At 41.4% G+C, this 19,521-nt stretch overlaps 1 protein-coding gene across 6 annotated transcripts in view; it reads right to left on the reverse strand.

Moving 5' to 3' along the window:
* LUC7L (LUC7 like) overlaps window positions 1–17,613 on the reverse strand; it is a 30,097-nt gene extending 12,484 nt beyond the window's left edge. Inside the window, exons 1-4 of one of the 6 annotated variants that reach the window (XM_059692502.1) lie at window positions 17,435–17,567; window positions 16,552–16,622; window positions 15,464–15,558; window positions 9,960–10,058 (exon numbers count right to left, since the gene is read on the reverse strand). In XM_059692502.1, the coding sequence (XP_059548485.1) occupies window positions 9,960–10,055 (96 nt within the window). In that variant the 5' untranslated portion in view covers window positions 10,056–10,058; window positions 15,464–15,558; window positions 16,552–16,622; window positions 17,435–17,567. Of the gene's footprint in view, window positions 1–369; window positions 1,836–8,620; window positions 8,678–9,959; window positions 10,059–15,463; window positions 15,559–16,205; window positions 16,225–16,551; window positions 16,623–17,434 lie in introns of those variants that run through there. The other 5 variants (XM_059692497.1, XM_059692498.1, XM_059692499.1 and 2 more) reach the window with 5 other exon arrangements.
* Window positions 17,614–19,521: the final 1,908 nt, after the last annotated feature.

Consider the following 19,521-nt stretch of genomic DNA (forward strand, 5'->3'; position numbering starts at 1 on the left):
AGAGCCCTCCTCTGGTGAGCTGTGGGAAATGCAGATGATGTACTCACTGGTCTTTGTGAGCCACGCAAATATTACCCCTCATGTTCTGAGGGTAGAGCTCCCCCTTCCACCTCAAAACAAAACAATAGAACAAATATTACTGAGAGCTGTGAATACGTTTAGTTATTGCCTACTGTCTAAAATACCAGGAAAACTGGTAGACTACTTACCCAAAGAGATAAAGGAAAAGAAACTCTAGAAATCTAAATGCTTACTCTGGAGAGAGTTGATAGGGAACAATAAAATACTAATTAACAAGCTGTCACATACTAGTATACTAAGCAGTTAATTTGTCATACTAGTCAAAGGCCCAACATTAATTTCACATACATACAAATAGGAAATCACTTGTCCACCTTTCAGGCTACCACCAATAAGCAGCATCTCCTAAGTTATACCCATGAGCCAGTCTGCTAATGTCAGCATCACCTTGAAAGCAAGGAAGTATAGCCATGGATGACAGTCAGACAGTATGATCTATCATTAAAAAAAAGAGAGAGAGAGAGAGAGAGAGAGAAGAAAATTTTGGGTGGAAATGATAACAAGGAAGATGAAAGTTAGGCCAACAGACCAAGTGGTGATAATCCATATCCCTCCCCCCAAAGATGGCCAGGAGAGAGCAGGTGAGCTATTAAGAAAGTGCTCCACAGGATCGGTTGACATTAGAATAACATTTCACTATGTTCAAATCAAACAATCAGGAATGCAAATGATTGGCATTTGTTTGACTGGATGCCCCGTGTTTCCTGGAAAAATATAGAGTAAATCAGTTGTGCGGACAAATTTGAACTCACCAGGATCAAAGTTCCAATGAGCTGATATGGGTCACATACCATCTGTGCTCACCTAGGACACAGCTCCTAAGAGAATAGCCTGAGATGCCCCAGTTCATCCACACACAGGCACTGAGACTCTGGAGCGGAGCCCCTCTTATGTCTACACAAGTAGAGCCATTTCACACCCGAGGCAGGCCCAGGGGCCCAATAGAGAATAGACATCTGACGACAGTGCCAGTGTCTTTACCAATCAGAGAAACCACTTATATCTTAAGCAGAATCCAAATTGGCAGGGTCCAGAATCAGACTTCTGATCAGTTATAAACTAAACAATAAACTTCACAAAATAGAATAGGCAGACCGAGAGGTGTTTTAACTGCCAGGTTTTTTTCTTTTCTTCTTTTAAATTCTCACTTAAAAAAAAAAAAAATTCCTCATCCGAAGATATGTTTTTGATTGATTTTAGAGAGCACGAGAGAGGGGGGTGGGAGAGAAACATCGATGTGAGAAACATCATCTAGTTGCCTCCTGTACAGGCCTCCAAAAGAGATCGAACCCATAACCTAGGTCTATGCTCTGACCAGGACGACACTCCAACCCATGAGCCACCCGGCCAGGACTAACTGCCAGCTTCTACTGCCCCTCCCTCTCTGCAATGTGCTTCTCAATTTCAGAGTGAAATCAAAGAGCAGGTCTAAATGATTTTTTTAATGTTGCATTTCTTGAAATACTTGATTACTCTCCACATGATAGTAACAGTAATTGCTATAATGGATTAAATTCTATTACAGACATCTCAGCAGAAAACTGAAAGATTAATATTTAAATTAAGCCACTGTCTTCTATACTAGAAAACTAAAAAGGCCATGAAAAATAGATCTGATTCTCAATAGCAACGAAAATTTTTAAAAACTATAAAAAAACTTTATTGAAATACATTTGAGGTTCCATGGCTCAATCAAAATGCACAATTTTAAATGAATTGATTTTATTGTACAAAAATTGCTCTTTAAAAAGCTGTTTAAGCCGAGACCGGTTTGGCTCAGTGGACAGAGCGTCGGCCTGCGGACTGAGGGGTCCCAGGTTCGATTCCGGTCAAGGGCATGTACCTGGGTTGCGGGCACATCCCCAGTGGGAGATGTGCAGGAGGCGGCTGGTCGATGTTTCTCTCCCATCGATGTTTCTGGCTCTCTATCTCTCTCCCTTCCTCACTGTATAAAATCAATAAAATATATTTAAAAAAAAAAAAAAAAAGCTGTTTAAAACGAGGCACCCTTGCTAGATCGTGTGGCTCAACAGTTGAGTGTCGACCCCTGCCCAAGAGATTGTTGGTTCGATTCTGAGTCAGGGCACATGCCTGGGTTGCAGGCTCCATCCCTAGCACGAGGTGTACAAAAGGCAGCCAATCGATGTTGTTTCTCTCTCATCAATATTTCTCTCTCCCCTTCCTCTCTCTAATATCAATAAAAACATTTTTAAAAAATAAATAAAGTGAGGTACCCTTTTCAGGGTCATTGTATTATGACCATTTATTGTGGTATTCTTTTATGCATTTCAGTAAATGATTTTTTTTAAAAAAGGTATTTGCATCTAAAAATTAAGTCCTAATCACAACTTACTAGAAAATCATCCAACTTCTCATAACTCAAGGGTGATGAGAGGAAACATGTACTACGGGTACTTGGACACAGCGCAGCACTGGCACACAGGTCTCACTGCTGCTGCAGGAGGCTGTGCCTTCACACACAGGACTGTCTGTGACTGTGCTGTTTCTGATTCTGCCTGCCCAGCAGCAGTGACACCAGCCAGCAATCCATGAGCCTGAGACAAAACAATGTTGTCAGAATGGTCACAGCAAGCATGTGCCAATGGACAGTGTTGTCTGTTCCACACATGCCTCAGAACAGCTGTACAGGGATTTCCATTTCTCAGACGAAGAAGCTGAGGTATAGGTTCCAAACCACTAAGTGATAGTAGTATGCAAGGACCCCTGTGGTTTAGCTCCCTACATTGAATCCTCACAACTCTGAGAGTTATCACCAGCCCCGTTTCCAGATGAATAGAAACAGGTGAAATAACTTGCCCAAGGTGACACAGGGATTCTAACCCAGGATATGACTTATAAAATAAACTATAACTATTAAAAAATATATATATATATATAGTACTGTGCATATATAAGACTAAAAAACTAGGTATAATCAGACAGAACTGGTCACATTTGGTATATTAAGACAGTTTCAAAATTAGTTAACATGGTGTGTTGTCCTAGAAACCTGTCAAGTAGAACATCACAGAACAAGACAATTTAAAGAAAAGGTCAACTGTATTTACACTAAATTAAAGAGAAACAAATTATTTTCATTTTCAACATCTGGATACTTAAGAAATGTACTGCTCTGTAACTTTTCCATAGGATAAACTAATGAGTTAACATTGCTATTTGCCAGTGTTCAAGTTGAGAAACTTGCAAGAAATGCATTTACATAGAGTACCTAACAGCAAGTATTACATGCCCTTTCCTAGAAAATTCCTGGACAAAACACTCAAGAAAGCAAGGTCTGGTCCTAGCATGGTCAGGCTGAGGCTGCGTTAGGATGGAAGAAGCTAATGGTAGGCACCTTCTCCCAGATAAAACACCCGAGTTTTGGGTGGCTCCTGAGTGGAAAGGTGCCAGAAGTCCTGTCCATCACGCTTAAACTGAGGGTATAGGCAGGGAATACCTACACAAAGAAATATCTTGATGACAACTCTGTCAAGCCCACAAAGAAATACAGTGGGGCTTTGACTTACGAGTGTCCCGACTAATCTCAGCTGATTTTTGGCTTTGAGTTGACAGAGTAATTTGAGTTAACGAGCTCCTTAACGATCTCGGTCTCGGAACGAATTAAACTCGTAAGTCAAGGCCCCACTGTACATTTTTACACCTTTTGGGTCTCTCGCTGACAAAGACCCAGAGTTTGACAACTCACTGTCAGTGAAGATGTGAAAACCGGAATTCTGATACACCATGGTGAGAGCATTAGCTATGGCACTATCCATTTAAGAGTTTGGTATATAAATTGTGTTAAACTATAAATTGGAATTACAAAATAGTCACAGGAATGTAAAATACAGCATAGGGAATATAGTCAATAGTACTGTAATAACTATGCGCAATGCCAGGTGGGTACATGAAATATTGGGGGGGACCACTTTGTAAAGTATATGATTGTATAACTGCTATGCTGTACACCTGACATACAAAATAATATTGAATGTAAACTGCAATTGAAAAATAAAAATTTAAAAAGTATATAAAAACACAAAATTTTAATTCCAACTAAACAGGTTTTGCAAGTTTCCTTTTTATCTTTTTCACATCAATATACACATCTATGATCTACGGCTTACAGAGGTCCTCAAACTTTTTAAACAGGGGGCCAGTTCACTGTCCCTCAGACATTCCACACATGCGCACTGCGGGCCCGGGACTAGTCGGCTGCTAAGCAGGACAGGCAGCAGCAGCAAAAACACCCGGGGGGCCAGATAAATGTTTTCGGTGGGCTGCATGTGGCCCGCGGGCCATAGTTTGAGGACCCCTGGTGTAGTATTTCACTTATTTTAACACAACTATGGTAACCCCTCTAATAAATACGTAGTTGGGATTTTTCAATTTCATTATTTCAAAATTATAGCAATAAACATCTTACGTCTTCTCATACATAGGTAAATACTCTTTTAGGGCAATTTCTTACAAATTGCTTAGAAGTGACTGAAAGTCTGTAAGTATTTTAAATTTGTAAAAAGGGCTGATTAGTTCTTATTTTAAGAGAATTTTCCTTTAAACCATTGCATCATGAATTAATAAATCAACTATGAACTCCAGTTTTAAAAAGAGTTCTTTTCTAAAATAAACAAAAGGCATGGGTATCTTAGTACCATCTAGATTGCAAAACTTTCGTGTTGATCTGACTTCAACAACCTATTTTGAAAAAACACCTCTTGTATAATAAAAATGATTTAGCCCCGCTGGTGTTGCTCAGTGGCTGAGTGTCAACCCATGAACCAAGAGGTAGCTGGTTCAATTCCCAGACAGGACATATGCCCATGTGAGCTCAATCCCCAGTAGGGGGGTGTACATGAGGCAGCTGATCAATGATGTTTCTATTTCTGTATCCTTCTCCCTTCTTCTTTCTCTAAAATCAATAAAAACATCTTTTAAAAATAAATAAAAATGATTTAAAATATAATTCAAATGCCTGCTATATTGAACATATTTTTTTCAATATTAAAACAGGATGTTATACTTTTTTTGTCAGCTGTCTCTGTAATGTAACCCGGGTTAAAAAAAACAAAAAAACTCCTAAATATCCCTGATTGATCTACTGAACAGAATCTGATTCCTCTCCTACTCAGTATCACATACTACTGCTTCCATTAATTCTGGCAAAGAATATTAAACTTATAGAACTTTCAGAGACTTCGGAGGTAAATGTTTGACCCACCTCACAGAAATATTGCCAACAATGAAGAGATTCTACCAAAACATTTGGTGAGCTACACAAATGTGTTAAGAAAAATGAGAAAAAATCATGGATTAGTGATGGCTCACTTGTGAAAATGAAACATGTGTCTATCTCCCAGTAGTGATGATCACATTACAGCCCTTCCAGAAACCAACCTCAATATGGACACTTAGGAGCTAATGCATCCCAAGCCTGGGAGCTAAGTGCCAACAAACAGGTTATCATGAGGCAGCAGCAGGGTCTATCAAGAGTGGGTCTATTAACCACATCTGGTCAAAAAGCTAATGCGTTCTTCTTATCAAAATTGCAATTCTGAAAAACACCCCATCCCCCAAATCACAACTAGCTTCTATGAGAATTAATTCTGAATAAATGTTCTTTGAAAGCTACAAGTGACCTCAACAGACAGATACTGGATGGCTAGTCATGTAGAAAGGGGAGACTTCCACATGAAAAGTCTCAGAGCCTTCTAGAGCTCTGCAATCTGTAACAGTGAGTGTATATTATCTACCGAAAATCATTTTCATCAAATTAATTTAACAAATTTATATTCTGAGAAAAAACTTTTAATATAAATTTTTAAGGTAGGGCAAATTCTATGCCATGTGAACTATACCTAAAGCCATTACTGGCCCTAGCTGGTTGGCTCAGCAGATAGAGTGTCGGCCTAGGGACTGAACGGTCCCAGGTTCGATTCCGGCCAAGGGCACATGCCCAGGTTGTGGGCTCGATCCCCAGTAGGGGGCGTGCAGGAGGCGGCTGATCAATGATTCTCTCTCATTAATGTTTCTCTCTTTCCTTCTCCCTTCCTCTCTGAAATCAATAAAGAAATAGCCGAAACCGGTTTGGCTCAGTGGATAGAGCGTCGGCCTGCGGACTGAAGGGTCCCAGGTTCGATTCCGGTCAAGGGCATGTACCTGGGTTGCGGGCACATCTCCAGTAGGAGATGTGCAGGAGGCAGCTGATTGATGTTTCTCTCTCATCGATGTTTCTAACTCTCTGTCTCTCTCCCTTCTTCTCTGTGAAAAATCAATAAAATATATATTTTTTTAAAATAAATAAATAAATATATTTAAAAAAATAAAGCCATTACTATAAAAAACCTTCTAAGGTAAAATCTCCCTAACACCCAGAGATACCTGCTTAAAACTTCACGAAACAGAATGATAGGACCACAATTTGTGTGCCAACCCCCCATTAATAAATAGTTTCATCATAGCTTCTTTTCTTCCCCCTGAAAAAAGTTGCAACAAGCCTCTTTTCTGTGTACTCATTTGCGCAAATCCCCAAGATACCTTCCCAGTTGTAGAGTTCTGGGAGGAGCATACATATATGTTCACTGGACATGCTGACAGTTCCTGACAAGACTGCCCTTCTACAAAGACGGCTGCTCCAAGTTACCATTCATGCTTCAGGGCAGAAGGCCTCCCTTCCATGTGTTCACAGCACTGGTTATCAAACATTTTAATATAAGATTTCTATAATGTCAAATTATTTTTAAGGAGATAGTGGGAAGGGTGGTTTAAAAGAAAAAGTAATTCCCACATACAGTATATTTTCACACAGTACGCAAAGGTCTTTTGACCTGTTCTAGCCCTCCAACTAAGACAGGAGTGACCATGTCAGGGAGTATAAAACACCCTCCCTTCCTGAAAAACAAAACAACACAAAAAACACACTATGGAAGCATCATACCACATTTTGCTCTTCTATTTAATCTTAGAGGTAATTTCACATCAACATACACTGAACTACCTCAATTCTCTTTTCACAGTTATAGATCATTCCACTAATCTAGCCAGTCCCTTACTGAGGGAAGTCTTCTTGGTTCCTGCTTTCTGCAGTTATAATGCTCTAAGAATATTCTGGAGCAAATTTATCTTAGTACATATGCAAGTGTTCAGTCAGGTATACTCTCACAACTGGCACTGGTGGGACGTGTTTTCACACCTTGAGATACTTGAGATCCAGGTGTATCAGGATTAGTTAACTCCCCATCTCTTTAGTTCTGAATGAAGGTAAGCACCTGTTATAGGATTAGATGCCTGCTAGGAAATGCTCGGCGCCCGTTTTCTATTGAGCTATGTCAATCATGATGAATTTTATATATATAGCAGGTCCTCGAATAATATCATTTCATTCAACATCCATGAGATGCTACAGGAACTTTACTCTTGCTTATATCTACTAGCCTACGACAAAATTGGTTTCTTTTTACATCGTTTCACTAAAGTCACAGAAGACTTACTGTATAAAGGAAACTAGCCCATCATCACATATACAAATATTTTGCCTCAGTTTGTCTTATCTTATGTATGGGAATTTTCCATAAGATAGTATCTTAAGTTTTCATATAGACTAATGCATCCATCTTTCTCATAGCTTCTAGGCTTTATAACATCTGAAGATGACAAACACAAAATTACCTTTTTGGGGCTCCAACTTGGTATTTTTCCAACTGGCTAATCCACAGTTTCCAACACTGTTCATTAAAAACCCATCTTCTCTAGCCCTGACCGGTTTGGCTCAGTGGATAGAGCATCAGCCTGCGGACTCAAGGGTCCCAGGTTCGATTCCAGTCAAGGGCATGTACCTTGGTTGCGGGTACATCCCCAGTGGGGAGTGCGCAGGAGGCAGCTGATCGATGTTTCTCTCTCATCGATGTTTCTAACTCTCTATCCCTGTCCCTTCCTCTCTGTAAAAAAAATCAATAAAAATATTTAAAAAAAACAAAACCATCTTCTCTACTCTGACTGAACACATACCCTTCATAATAAACTAAATTACTATTTATATTTCAATCTCTTTCTATAGCAGCTGTGGGCAAACTACGGCCCGCGGGCCGGATCCGGCCCACTTGAAATGAATAAAATTAAAAAAAAAAAAAGACCGTACCCTTTTATGTAATGATGTTTACTTTGAATTTATATTAGTTCACACAAACACTCCATCCATGCTTTTGTTCCAGCCCTCCGGTCCAGTTTAAGAACCCATTGTGGCCCTCGAGTCAAAAAGTTTGCCCACCCTGTTCTATAGTCTCAGTTTCTTCTACCTATTCTCTGACATTAAATTAATCAGGCCATTTAAAAAGTACGCTGACCTTCTGACTTAATATAAATGCTAATGTTTCTAATATATTAACTAAATAATACATTACATTAACTAAATAAAACTGACATTTCAACCTATACCTCTCTATAGCTATCAATTTACTAAAACCTGATGTCCCTAGGCAATAGCCTCTTTATATAATCATTTTTAGGTTATTGAAGAATTAAAACTAATATAGAAAATTACCATTTCCAAGTCCCACCTGTTAGCTGAGCTTTTGCTAGACATTTTTTGTTAATTCAAAGATTCAATGCTGAGAGCACACTGCTGTTAAAGAATATATTTGAAAAAAAATATTCTTCATTCTAATCACTTTTTAAGACTACTGGCTTAACCAGAATTTACTCCAGCAACAATATATCCTTTAACATGTCCTTGAGGGGAAAAACGTTTTTCCTTGGGTTTCATTTTTCTCTGGCTTCCTTCACAGTCTTCAACTCAGGAAACTGAATGGCATCAAACCCTTCTAATGACTTCTGCTCATAATAGTGTTGGAGGATTAGGAGGAAAAATAAATTAAAACAAAACAACTCTTAAAAAAAAAAAAAAAACTCTAAATCATACATTCTCAAAAGAGGAGGGGTAAAAACTGGCCTTAAAGGGGGGGAAAATCTAAGATATTACAATGGTTGTAGTAGCATGGAAGGAATCACAGTACATAAACTGACATGCAGCATGGATTATCATGATATTCAGGGTATCACAGAGAAAACGGGGACAAATTCAGAAAAAAATAGTTTTAAAAAGGTTTCTTTGGAAGAAAGTAATAAACAAAAGTTGTGAAATGTCATTTTATAACCAATAAATTGCAAAAATTTAACAGTCTGATAATACCAATGTTGGTGAGGATGTATACACTCCTATTGTGGGTGTAAATTGATTCAGCTACTTTATCAAACAATAGAGAGAAAAAAAGAAAAGAATTATCTTGAAAGGATGAACACGTGCATCCCTTACAAACTACCAACTCTCTCTCCTAGGAATATATCCTAGGTAATAGAATATATCCTAGAAAAATCCTTATACACATGCACCAAGAAGATATGCAAGAATATTCATTATACTCTTCATAATAGCAAAAAACCCCACTAATTTTGCTATGAATCAAGAATGGATAGTTGGGCAATACTCAACAATGAAAACAAACAATACCCTGCAAAATGGGTAAATAGAAACACAATACTGAACAAAAAAAAGGTTATGAACAACTGTCTACACTATGAAACCATTTATATAAAGCTTCAAAAACAAGAAAGAATAAACATATCTTCAAGGAATCATAAAAATATGTAATAAAAATATTTTTAAAAGGAAATGACACACACAAAGTATAGAATAGTGTTGGGGAGGTAGACACACAGGCAGACACAAAATGGTATTGGCCATGTTCCAGTCCTCAGCTAGAGTGATGGAATCACAAGTATCTATTTTGTTTGCTTCATAACTTACATATGTTGCATTATTCCTGTTAGTTCAATATTTGGCTCTTCACAATAGGGACTAATGAACACCAAATAAAACTTACATCCAATTCAAAAAACAGGTCCCTTTCTTTACTTGCGATTTCATAATCTGCTCGGAGGGCCAAGTCGTGGATTTTGGTACATTCTCCTAAATCCATGCGCTGTAAGAAAAAAACACAAGTTTACACACAAACATCTACCCATTAGAAAGCACATGCTCTGGTGTCTCAACTGTCACCAATATAAACAATACTTTTTTGAATACTAATCTATCATAAGAAAATTAAGAAACAGAATATGGCTGAGAAGCCTTATTTTTCTTTTACCACCGTGACTACATGATACTCAGAACTGATGCATCTGACAGTGTAAAGTTTATATCTCTTTTAGACCCAGAGATAATTGGACAAATGAAAACCACATTAATTAATTTTGCAAATTTTATTTTTGCATCTGTCACAGAAAAAAAATACCTATTTTTTTAATAGCAGAATTGGGGATGGGGGTGGCAAGAAAGAGGCAAGAAAACCTGAGTGTCCTGACAGCAACAAGCTTCTAGTTCTAGGCATTCCCTCACGCAATCTTTACTACTCAAGATGCTCAAATTGCAGAGACAAGAAAAGGAAAGGGCAGACAGAAGTCAGGTTTTGGCAATTACAACACAACCTAACACTTGGCTTTTGTGCAGCACTTAGTATACCAAAGGGAATAAAGCAGAATGGGCCGATTCAGAGCCAAATGAATCCTCCATTCTCCTAACCTGGTAAATGACCCTGGACATATAATGGGGCCACTCAGTTGCCCCTTTGAGAAACAAAAGGCTCTTTAACTAAACAAATCACCTGTGTTACAGTAAGATTAGCCTGGTGTGCTATCATGTGTTTTAAGCACATGTAGAACAATTAACCCTACACAGTTCTTATCTAAATCCTGAGTACAAGACTGCACAGACACAAACACCGCCTCTGACATCTAAACAGCAACAGGGAAGTTTGTATGCTGAGAATCATGCTTACCAAGTAAGAGTTCAAGTTAACAAACCCAACATCCAATGAGACAACTCAGAACTAGTAAACAAAAAATGATGGAACCCAGAACTCCTTTGAGCTCAAACTGTGTTCATAATGATATCAAAACCTTCACGTGTTATAAAATCATAACATTTTAAGAAAATTAGAGAGGCTCACAGTGCCTGACTCTTGGGCCCTATTTCACAGAAGGTATGTGCCATGCTCACTAGCAAAATATCCTTCAGCCCTAGACAGTTTGGCTCAGTGGATAGAGCATCGGCCTGCGGAATGAAGGGTCCTGAGTTCGAGTCTGGTCAAGGGTACATGTCAGGGTGTACAGGAAACAGCTGATCCATGACGCTCATCATTAATATTTCCATCTCTCTCTCCCTTCCTCTATAAAATCAATAAAAGTATATTAAAAAAATAATACATAAATAAATATCCCCTTCAATATCACCAGTGACAGTAATAATGAGTGAGCTGCCTAGTGTGGAGTTTATCTTCATTTCTACCAAAGATTGACTCTTACATTTAAATGCTAAAACCTCTTTTTCCTTCATTATTCTTACTCTGAAGTCATATATAGTTCATGTATGTTGGTTACACAGGGGATCTAGAGGTAGAGCAATAGTGGTTCTAAAAGCCAAAGTTGCAACTAGAATCACTGTCCCTATAAAGTTGACTTTTGCTTCATTCACTCTTTTAAGTACCAATTAAGATTCTTTAAAATACATAGTTTCCACAAATGAAATTATGTGCTTTAGCTGAAAAATTAATGGCAGCTATCAGAAATACTTAAAAGGTAATGAAGTCTTGCCCTGGCCAGTGGTTAGAGCAGTGGTCGGCAAACTGTGGCTCGCGAGCCACATGCGGCCCTTGAGTGTGGCTCTTCCACAAAATATGTGTGGGCGCACATGTACAGTGCGACTGAAACTTCGTGGCCCATGCGCAGAAGTCGGTATTCTGTGGAAGAGGCACACTCAAGGGCCAAAGAGTCGCATGTGGCTCACGAGCCGCAGTTTGCCGACCACTGGGTTAGAGCATTGGCCCACTCACCAAAGGATCAAGGATTTGATTCTCGGTCAGAGGCAAGGGCAAGTACCTGGGCCGCAGGTTAGATCCCCATCGGGGAGCATAAAGGAGACAACCAACTGATGTTTCTGTCCCTCCCTTTCTCCCTTCCACTCTCTTTAAAAAAACAAAATAAAAGCTAATGAAGTAACTACCACAGGAAGCACTAAAACCTTAAGTGCTAAAAATTTTAAGTGCAATCAATTTCCACTTTAAAAACTTCCAAATGCCAAGGAAGTTTTTACATTAGGGAACCACAAATGAAGCAAAACTCACCGCTGTCTTCCTTTGGGTGAGAGCCCTCAAGCTAAAGTAAGCGGAGGGTAGGCCTGGGTGCCATGGTTACTCTCTGGAAGTATCTTTTCCGCTTTGCCAAGGAGGCAGGGAAGTACTGGCCAATTACCCTGGCAGCTAAACACCAAACAGCTGAAACACCACACTCTTTAGGTCTTTCCAAAATATCCCAAGTGGCTGTTAAATCCAGCCTGTCAGACGGTTTTTATTGCACAAATACCTGTGTTCTCACTAGTGCTCTGACACTGCTAACAGGAAAAGACATTAAAGGTTTCTTCCAGAAACTTTGGAAAACTGATCAAAACCTTTGATCAGTCCGTGGCTTCCACTGAGACAAGTTATACTACCTTCCCCCCAGCAATTTTACTCTCCCAAACTTACTAACCAATACTATATTTTTTCCATTAGGCCCCAATACAAGTATTACTTCCACTCCTCTTCGCCTTACCCCAATGACAGGATATAGTTTTGAACAAAAATGTGGGCCTGGCATAGCCCTTAGCAGGCTGACGTCTTGCAGCTCCACTCTAAAGAATTATAATCATTCCAATTTAACACAAACTCCCCATAAGACCCATCATTTAACTCTACCCCTCACCTTCCACTTCCATGTAGCCCACACCCAATGAGGCTCAACCTTTACTACAACCTCCATTTGAATTCCCAATCCTCATCCTAATCGATCCCCGGCAACTCGAGATTTGCACCTTCACATGAACATGTCTCCTGGGTTGTCTCCTTCTCCTCAGTCTGCTCCTCCTCAGACTCCTTCTACTGAGGTGCCCCTGGCCAACCCCACACAGGAGTGACTCGGATCAGTCCGTGGCTTCTCATAACTCAAATGACTCCACAGCCTCTGCCTCCCTCCCCCAACTCACACCAGTCCAGATACACCAGTGGCATTCCTGCTGTCTTCATCTCCATCCTCTACCCAGAGCATTATACCCCCAAAGCCAGGCACATGTTCCTTCTCACCATAAGGGTCTCTATTCCAATGTCCCTAAGAGGCCTTACCTTATCACCCTATCTAGAACAGTCTATTACCCACTCATTATTTATTGTATGCTCTCTTCCACCATTACATGACAGCAAAGACTTAGTCTTATTGGCACCATATCCCCAGGGCCTGACACAGAGACTAGGTGTCCAATAAATATTTGGTGAATTAATCTATACCTAACACAATAAACATTGGTAGGAAATGACCTCATTCTGGTTATTTTTCTCACCAGCATTCTGGAACAACGCTACATAGGGATTTGATTAAGAAAAATATGGTTGGCCCTAGCCCAGTGGTCAGCAAACCGCGGCTCGCGAGCCACATGTGGCTCTTTGGCCCCTTGAGTGTGGCTCTTCCACAAAATACTACGTGCAGGCGTGCATGTACAGTGCAACTGAAACCTCATGGCCCATGTCCAGAAGTCGGTTTTCAGAAAGGAGATAGACGAAACAAGTATACAAGACAAGTGTGGATGGGAGAGTTAGAAGGGGTCAACCTCAGCGAACGTACCTCAGTCAGATTGAGGACGTTTTTAGGAAAGGCCAGCTTAGGAGTACCCTCATTAAGTTAATAACAATGTACCTACCTATGGAGTTTGTTTAAAAAATTTGGCTCTCAAAAGAAATTTCAAAGCAGTAGCCCTGTAAGTTGCTTGGTGTTAAAAAAAAAAAAATGTCAATCGTGGTACTGTTGCTATTTGGCTCTGTTGGCTAATGAGTTTGCCGACCACGGCCCTGGCCGGTTTGGCTCAGTGCATAGAGCGTTGGCCGGAAAACTGAAAGGCCCCAGGTGTGATGCCTGTCTAGGGCACATGCCCAGGTTGCAGGCTCAATCCCCAGTGGGGGACGTGCAGAAGGCAGCCAATCAATGATTCTCTCTCATCATTGGTGTTTCTTTTCTCTTCCTGTCCCTTCCTCTCTGAAATCAATAAAACATATATTTTAAAAAAGAAGAAAAAAAGAAAAACATGGTTGAAATGCTTTACTCTGATGCATGTCCCTCGTCTGCAAACTTCTCCCACTAAGATCTATCAACAATTCCAGGTTATGAAACTTCTCCTGCAGGAGTATTCTATAGCTGAACTGTTTATAACTAATGGAAGCCAGGCATCTATACTGATGGATTCCTTTGGCTCTGAATTAGCCAATTCTGCTTGACTTTCTCTGGTACACAAAGAGCAACACAAACAAAAATGTGTAGCAAATTCGAGTTACAATGCTTTCCTACACAAGGTCAAAGTGCAGGTAAGCCCGAGGTAAGAGTCACAACGTTTGGCATGCATTTCCTATTTGCTGTCTGAAGAGCCAGCTTGAGAAGATTTAATACACCTAAGCAGTTTCCCACCACAATGATATTAATAAAGCAATGATTAATCACAAAGAAAACATTCACTAGTACATGCACATTTGAGCCTTAAAATGAAAAGACAGTTTTTATATCCAGGAGGTGGCTGCAAAATCTTAAAATGGTGCTGATCTTTATAGATCCTACACTTCCTAGTCTTCTTAAATCCTATCTAATTTTGAATAAATGCACATTCTACAAAATTAGCACTAATCTGTTTTGTTCATCTGAAGTGAACTTAAAATTTTAGGGGTCTATATTCATTGAATCATGTGTTACTTTCTTGGAAGGGTGGCATAACACAAAACTAGAAAAATCAATGTTATGCCCAACTGATTTTTTGAAAACTTCAAAATTCAGGGAAGAAATGTTATCTTGTTTGACTCTACAAAAACCTGGTAACTTTTGCCCGGCCTGTTTGTCTCAGTGTTAAGCGTCAACCTATGAACGAGGAGGTCACAGTGTGATTCCAGGTCAGGGCACATGCCCTGCTTGTGGGCTGGATCCCAGTAAGGAGTGTGCAGGAGGTAGCGGACCGATGTTTCCATCATCTCTCTCATCAATGTTTCCATCTCTCTCTCTCTCTCTCTCTCTCTCTCTCTCTCTCTCTCTCTCTCTCTCTCCTTTCCTCTCTCTTTGAAAAAGCAATAAAAACCTATTTTTAAAAATGGTTTATTAAAAACAATTCCATTTACTAACAGAACCTATAATTTGAAGGGGCAATAAAGGTGATTTCTATCTGATAAAGGAAGACAGAATTCAACCTAGAAAACTTATATTGCCTACACAGCACCCCAGCCTGGGTGTTCTGTGATGTCTCCCTCCACCCCCCAAATGCACCTACCGTCCCAGCCAGGATGTCATGAGGGCAGCAGTCCAGAAGGTGACTCTTGCAGACTCGGTCATCTGTAAACTTCACCCTCTGTCTGGTTTCATCTCCTGAAATTTATTTGTGGTTTTAAATACGACAATACCATGTTAAATACAAAAGCATATCTGGTACAAGTCACCTGGATGATTTGCAGACTACCAAATACACTGAAAAGCTGATCTAGAGATATTTACAACTGGAGTGGAATACAGATGTTTTCTGATGCTAAATGTAACATGAAGAATCACATTTAATAAGATCTAACTCCATCATTGTGCCAAAGAAGTCAAGGAGTCAGAAGTAAAAGGCTGAGCACCAAAAGGCCACTATCCCCACACATACATATGGGCAATGATACCAAAACCCATGTTAATCAGAGGGCCATGAATCACCACGTATGACCTATAGCTGGTAGTTTCCACCAACAAAAGCTATTTATTAATCTAATTGTTTTGCTGTGGACAAAATGTGTAGGCAGCATTTTGCTCAAAAATACAAAGAAAGCTTTCAAACTCTACCGCTAATAAATAATCTAGACCTAGTCTTTCCTATCCCCTTTTCACCCCCACCCTTTAAAAGAAGAGTTGGCACCTGGGAGTCACTGTTAACAAGACAATACTAAAAAGAAGAAGAAAAAAACTTTAAAAAAAAAAAAAAAAGGCAAAAAGGAACTAGGTTAGTCAATACACACTGTGAGTTCCAACATATACTGTACCCATCTGCATTCTTCAAGACCTCAGCTGCAGAATTTTATGCCCGCTGTTGAAAAGTTTTAAAGGAAAAGTTTTCTTGCCCAACCTGCAGTAAGGAAGTCAGGGGAATGATACATAAAAGTAAAGGCAAAGTGGAACGTGACAAATTTTAAAGCTAATCTGTGTATAGGACACAGAGCTGTGTAATACTAGAGGAGGACTATATCTTAGGATTTGCAAGCATCCAGGATTAATGTAGTGTCTTCTTATGGAAAATGCTCTCTTTCTAAACTACACTTTTAAAGATACTTGTGAAAAAAAAGCAAACACTTTTTTGTTATAACAGCTTAGAAATTGGTTGTGACTCACGGCTCGATGAACATGAGGCTTTTCTGCAACTCCCTTGCAGATTGATGTAGGCAGGCAAAGATACACTGAACCTTTATAAATAAAATAGAGGGGCCACAATTGTTCAGTTTGTATGAAATAAAAATATGGGAAGCAATTCAAAAGCAACTCAATACACAAAGAAAGCTAAAAAGCACGTTTTCACCTATGAAATACAGTGCAAAGAATTTGCACAGCCCTGCGAATGTGCCAGTGTGAACTTACAACTTCATTCCTTCGGTAGGAAAGGAAACACAAACCACAGCAGGTAACATAGTTTTGCAAAGATGCAACCACTTTCTCCTGAGACAACCATCACGGTCTTGCACTCCTCCCTACAATACAACCTAACCTAACGCCTGACAAGCGCTGGCTAAACAGAGCCTCTCCTAAGCGGGAAGTGGGCGTGGGAAAGCACTCGGCAGGAACCCTCGTAAGAAAAGCTCAATTTACGGCTCCCCTTGCAATGGTACCGAACAAGAACGGCGGGAGTTCGAGGCCCAGCGGCTCCCGTGGGTGTAGCTTCTCCCAAGCTGCCGGCGACCTGGAGCCCATGGTGGCTCCAGCCTTTCGCCAACTCCCCGGTTGGAAATGGCAGGACCATAGGTGGGGGAGGGGAATGGAGCCGCACTGACGGAGCGGGCTCGGAGGAGGAGCTCGCCGAAGATGCGCCGCTGGAGGGAGAAAAGCCGGCCGAGGTCGCCTGCCAGGCGAACCCGCTCGCACAAAGGCCCGGCGCCGGCCCTCCGCGCGTGGGGGAGGGGAGGGCGCAGGCGCAGACAGTTGCGGCCCCCGCTTCAGGCCGCCCGGCGGCCTCGCCTCACTCCCGCCCCAGCCCCTCGCCTGGCTGGCCGCCCCGACTCACCGTCCCGGGCCGTGCCCATGAGCTGGTCCAGCAGGGCCCGCATCTGCGCCTGGGCGGACATGGTGGCCGGCGGGGGCGGCAGGAACGGCCCTGACAAGGTCTCTCAATACAGCAGCGGTGGCGACGACGAAGGATAGTCACGTCGGTCTCGAGCCCACTTGGCTCCTTCCCTTCGCGGGGGATGTCGGGAGGAAGTACGTCATGGCCGGCGTTAGGCCTGCTGGGAAATGTAGTTCCTGGGGCGGATGGAAGCCGAAATCCGCTCTAGAGACTGAGGTAGGCTGGTGCAAGGCAGTTGTCTAAGCGGCGGAGCCAGTCTCTACTCCGATTTTACTCTGGAGCCCAAGACCTATAAACTTTCCGGAGGCTAACCTGCAATTAAACAAAATAAATATAAACAAACCAAAACAAAATAAATCTCGTGGGGTGTTTTTGCTAGCCAGATTCAAAATTAATGCTAGTCTTTGACCTGGACAGGAATCAGGAAGTCCTGCTGGAGGATCTCTAAATGCCCTATGTGGTGACGGAAAGCCCTACAAGAAGAGTTCCATGTTATAACAACCCTACCACACACTTCCTCTTCCCTTCTATAAAAGACTTCCTATTGCTTACCCACGAACTTGCACCTGATTCACTATGGTGGCAAGGACTGTATTGCAATCCTGTCTTTATTTCCAATTAAATATTGTTTTTGCTGAAGGAATACCTGGCAGACTTTGCGGTCAACACAGTGAGGGCTCATCTGGGGTCCAGAGAAGACCCTGTGCTGCACCAGCACGGCCAAGGGTGAACCTGAGGAGGGGCGGTGAAGGATTGCAGAAAAGACAGACAAGAGAATACAGCTGGGGCTCGGTATATCTCCTGTGCCTGGATGAGGACACAGAAGACCCAGCCTGCAAACCGATGCTTTATTTTATTGTCTGATTAAAACAAGAGTAGATTAACATGTATACAAATGTTCTTGTTTGGGCAACTTGCTGCACCTCCCACAGCCCACTAGCTACTTAGGAAGGAATTAGGGAGGGCTACAAGGTCAGGCCTAATTATGCTAGGAGAGCTCTGGGACAAGTCCGTTAGGCTGGCACTTGTTTGTGGCTTGACCCTGGAGCCGCTCCCTACACTTTCCCAAGCAGGCTGTTCTAATAGAACTACATTGCTTCTCAGCCTAGGCCTGACTACCTCAAGCTGGGTTTCTGAATCAGCTGCTTCAGCATGGGGCCCTGACGCCCTTCTCCTTTGGATCAAATGGCTCTTTTTTAAAAATATTTTTTTATTGATTTCATAAAGGAAGGGAGAGGGAGAGAGATATAGAAACATCAACGATGAGAGAGAATCATGGATCGGCTGCCTCCTGCACACCCCCTACTGGGGATTGAGCCTGCAACACAGGCATGTGCCCTGACCAGGAAATGAACCCATGACCTCCTGGTTCACAGGTTGACCCTCAACCACTGAGCCACCCCGGCAGGGCTTTATCTATTTATTTTTAGAAGGAGTGGAAAGGAGAGATAAACATTGATTTATTGTTCCACTTATTTATGCATCCATTGGTTGATTCTTGTATGTGCTCTGACTGGGGATCAAACCCACAATCTTGGTATAAGGGGAGGATGCTTTATCCAACTGAACTACCCGGCCAGGTCTGGACTGACTGTTCTAAATGGAACTGGTTGTTTTTCAGCCTGCAGGCTGCCTAAGCTAACTGAGTTGTTTAGCCAGTTTGGGCCCTTTCTCTAGAGAAAAGCCTCTGAAAAATGGGGTCTTGGGTATTTAAATATTTCCCTCCTACAGGGCTTCTAGCCAAATTTATGTTTAAAAACCATGGTCCCACCCAGCCAGTGTGGCTCAGTTAGTTGGGCATCATCCCTTGCACCAAAAGGTTGCTGGCTCCAGCCCCAGTAGGGGGCATGCAGGAAGCAGCCAACCCATGTTTCCCCCTCACATTGATGTTTCTGTTTCTCACTCTCCCTTTCTCTCTCTCTCTAAAAATCAATAAAAATAGCCCAGCCAGCATCGCTTAGTGGTTGAGCATCAACCTATGAACCATGAGGTCACAGATTCGACTCCCAGTCAGGGCACATGCCCAG

Source organism: Myotis daubentonii, chromosome 4 (assembly GCF_963259705.1).
Source record: "Myotis daubentonii chromosome 4, mMyoDau2.1, whole genome shotgun sequence".
NCBI classification, from domain to species: Eukaryota; Metazoa; Chordata; class Mammalia; order Chiroptera; family Vespertilionidae; genus Myotis; species Myotis daubentonii.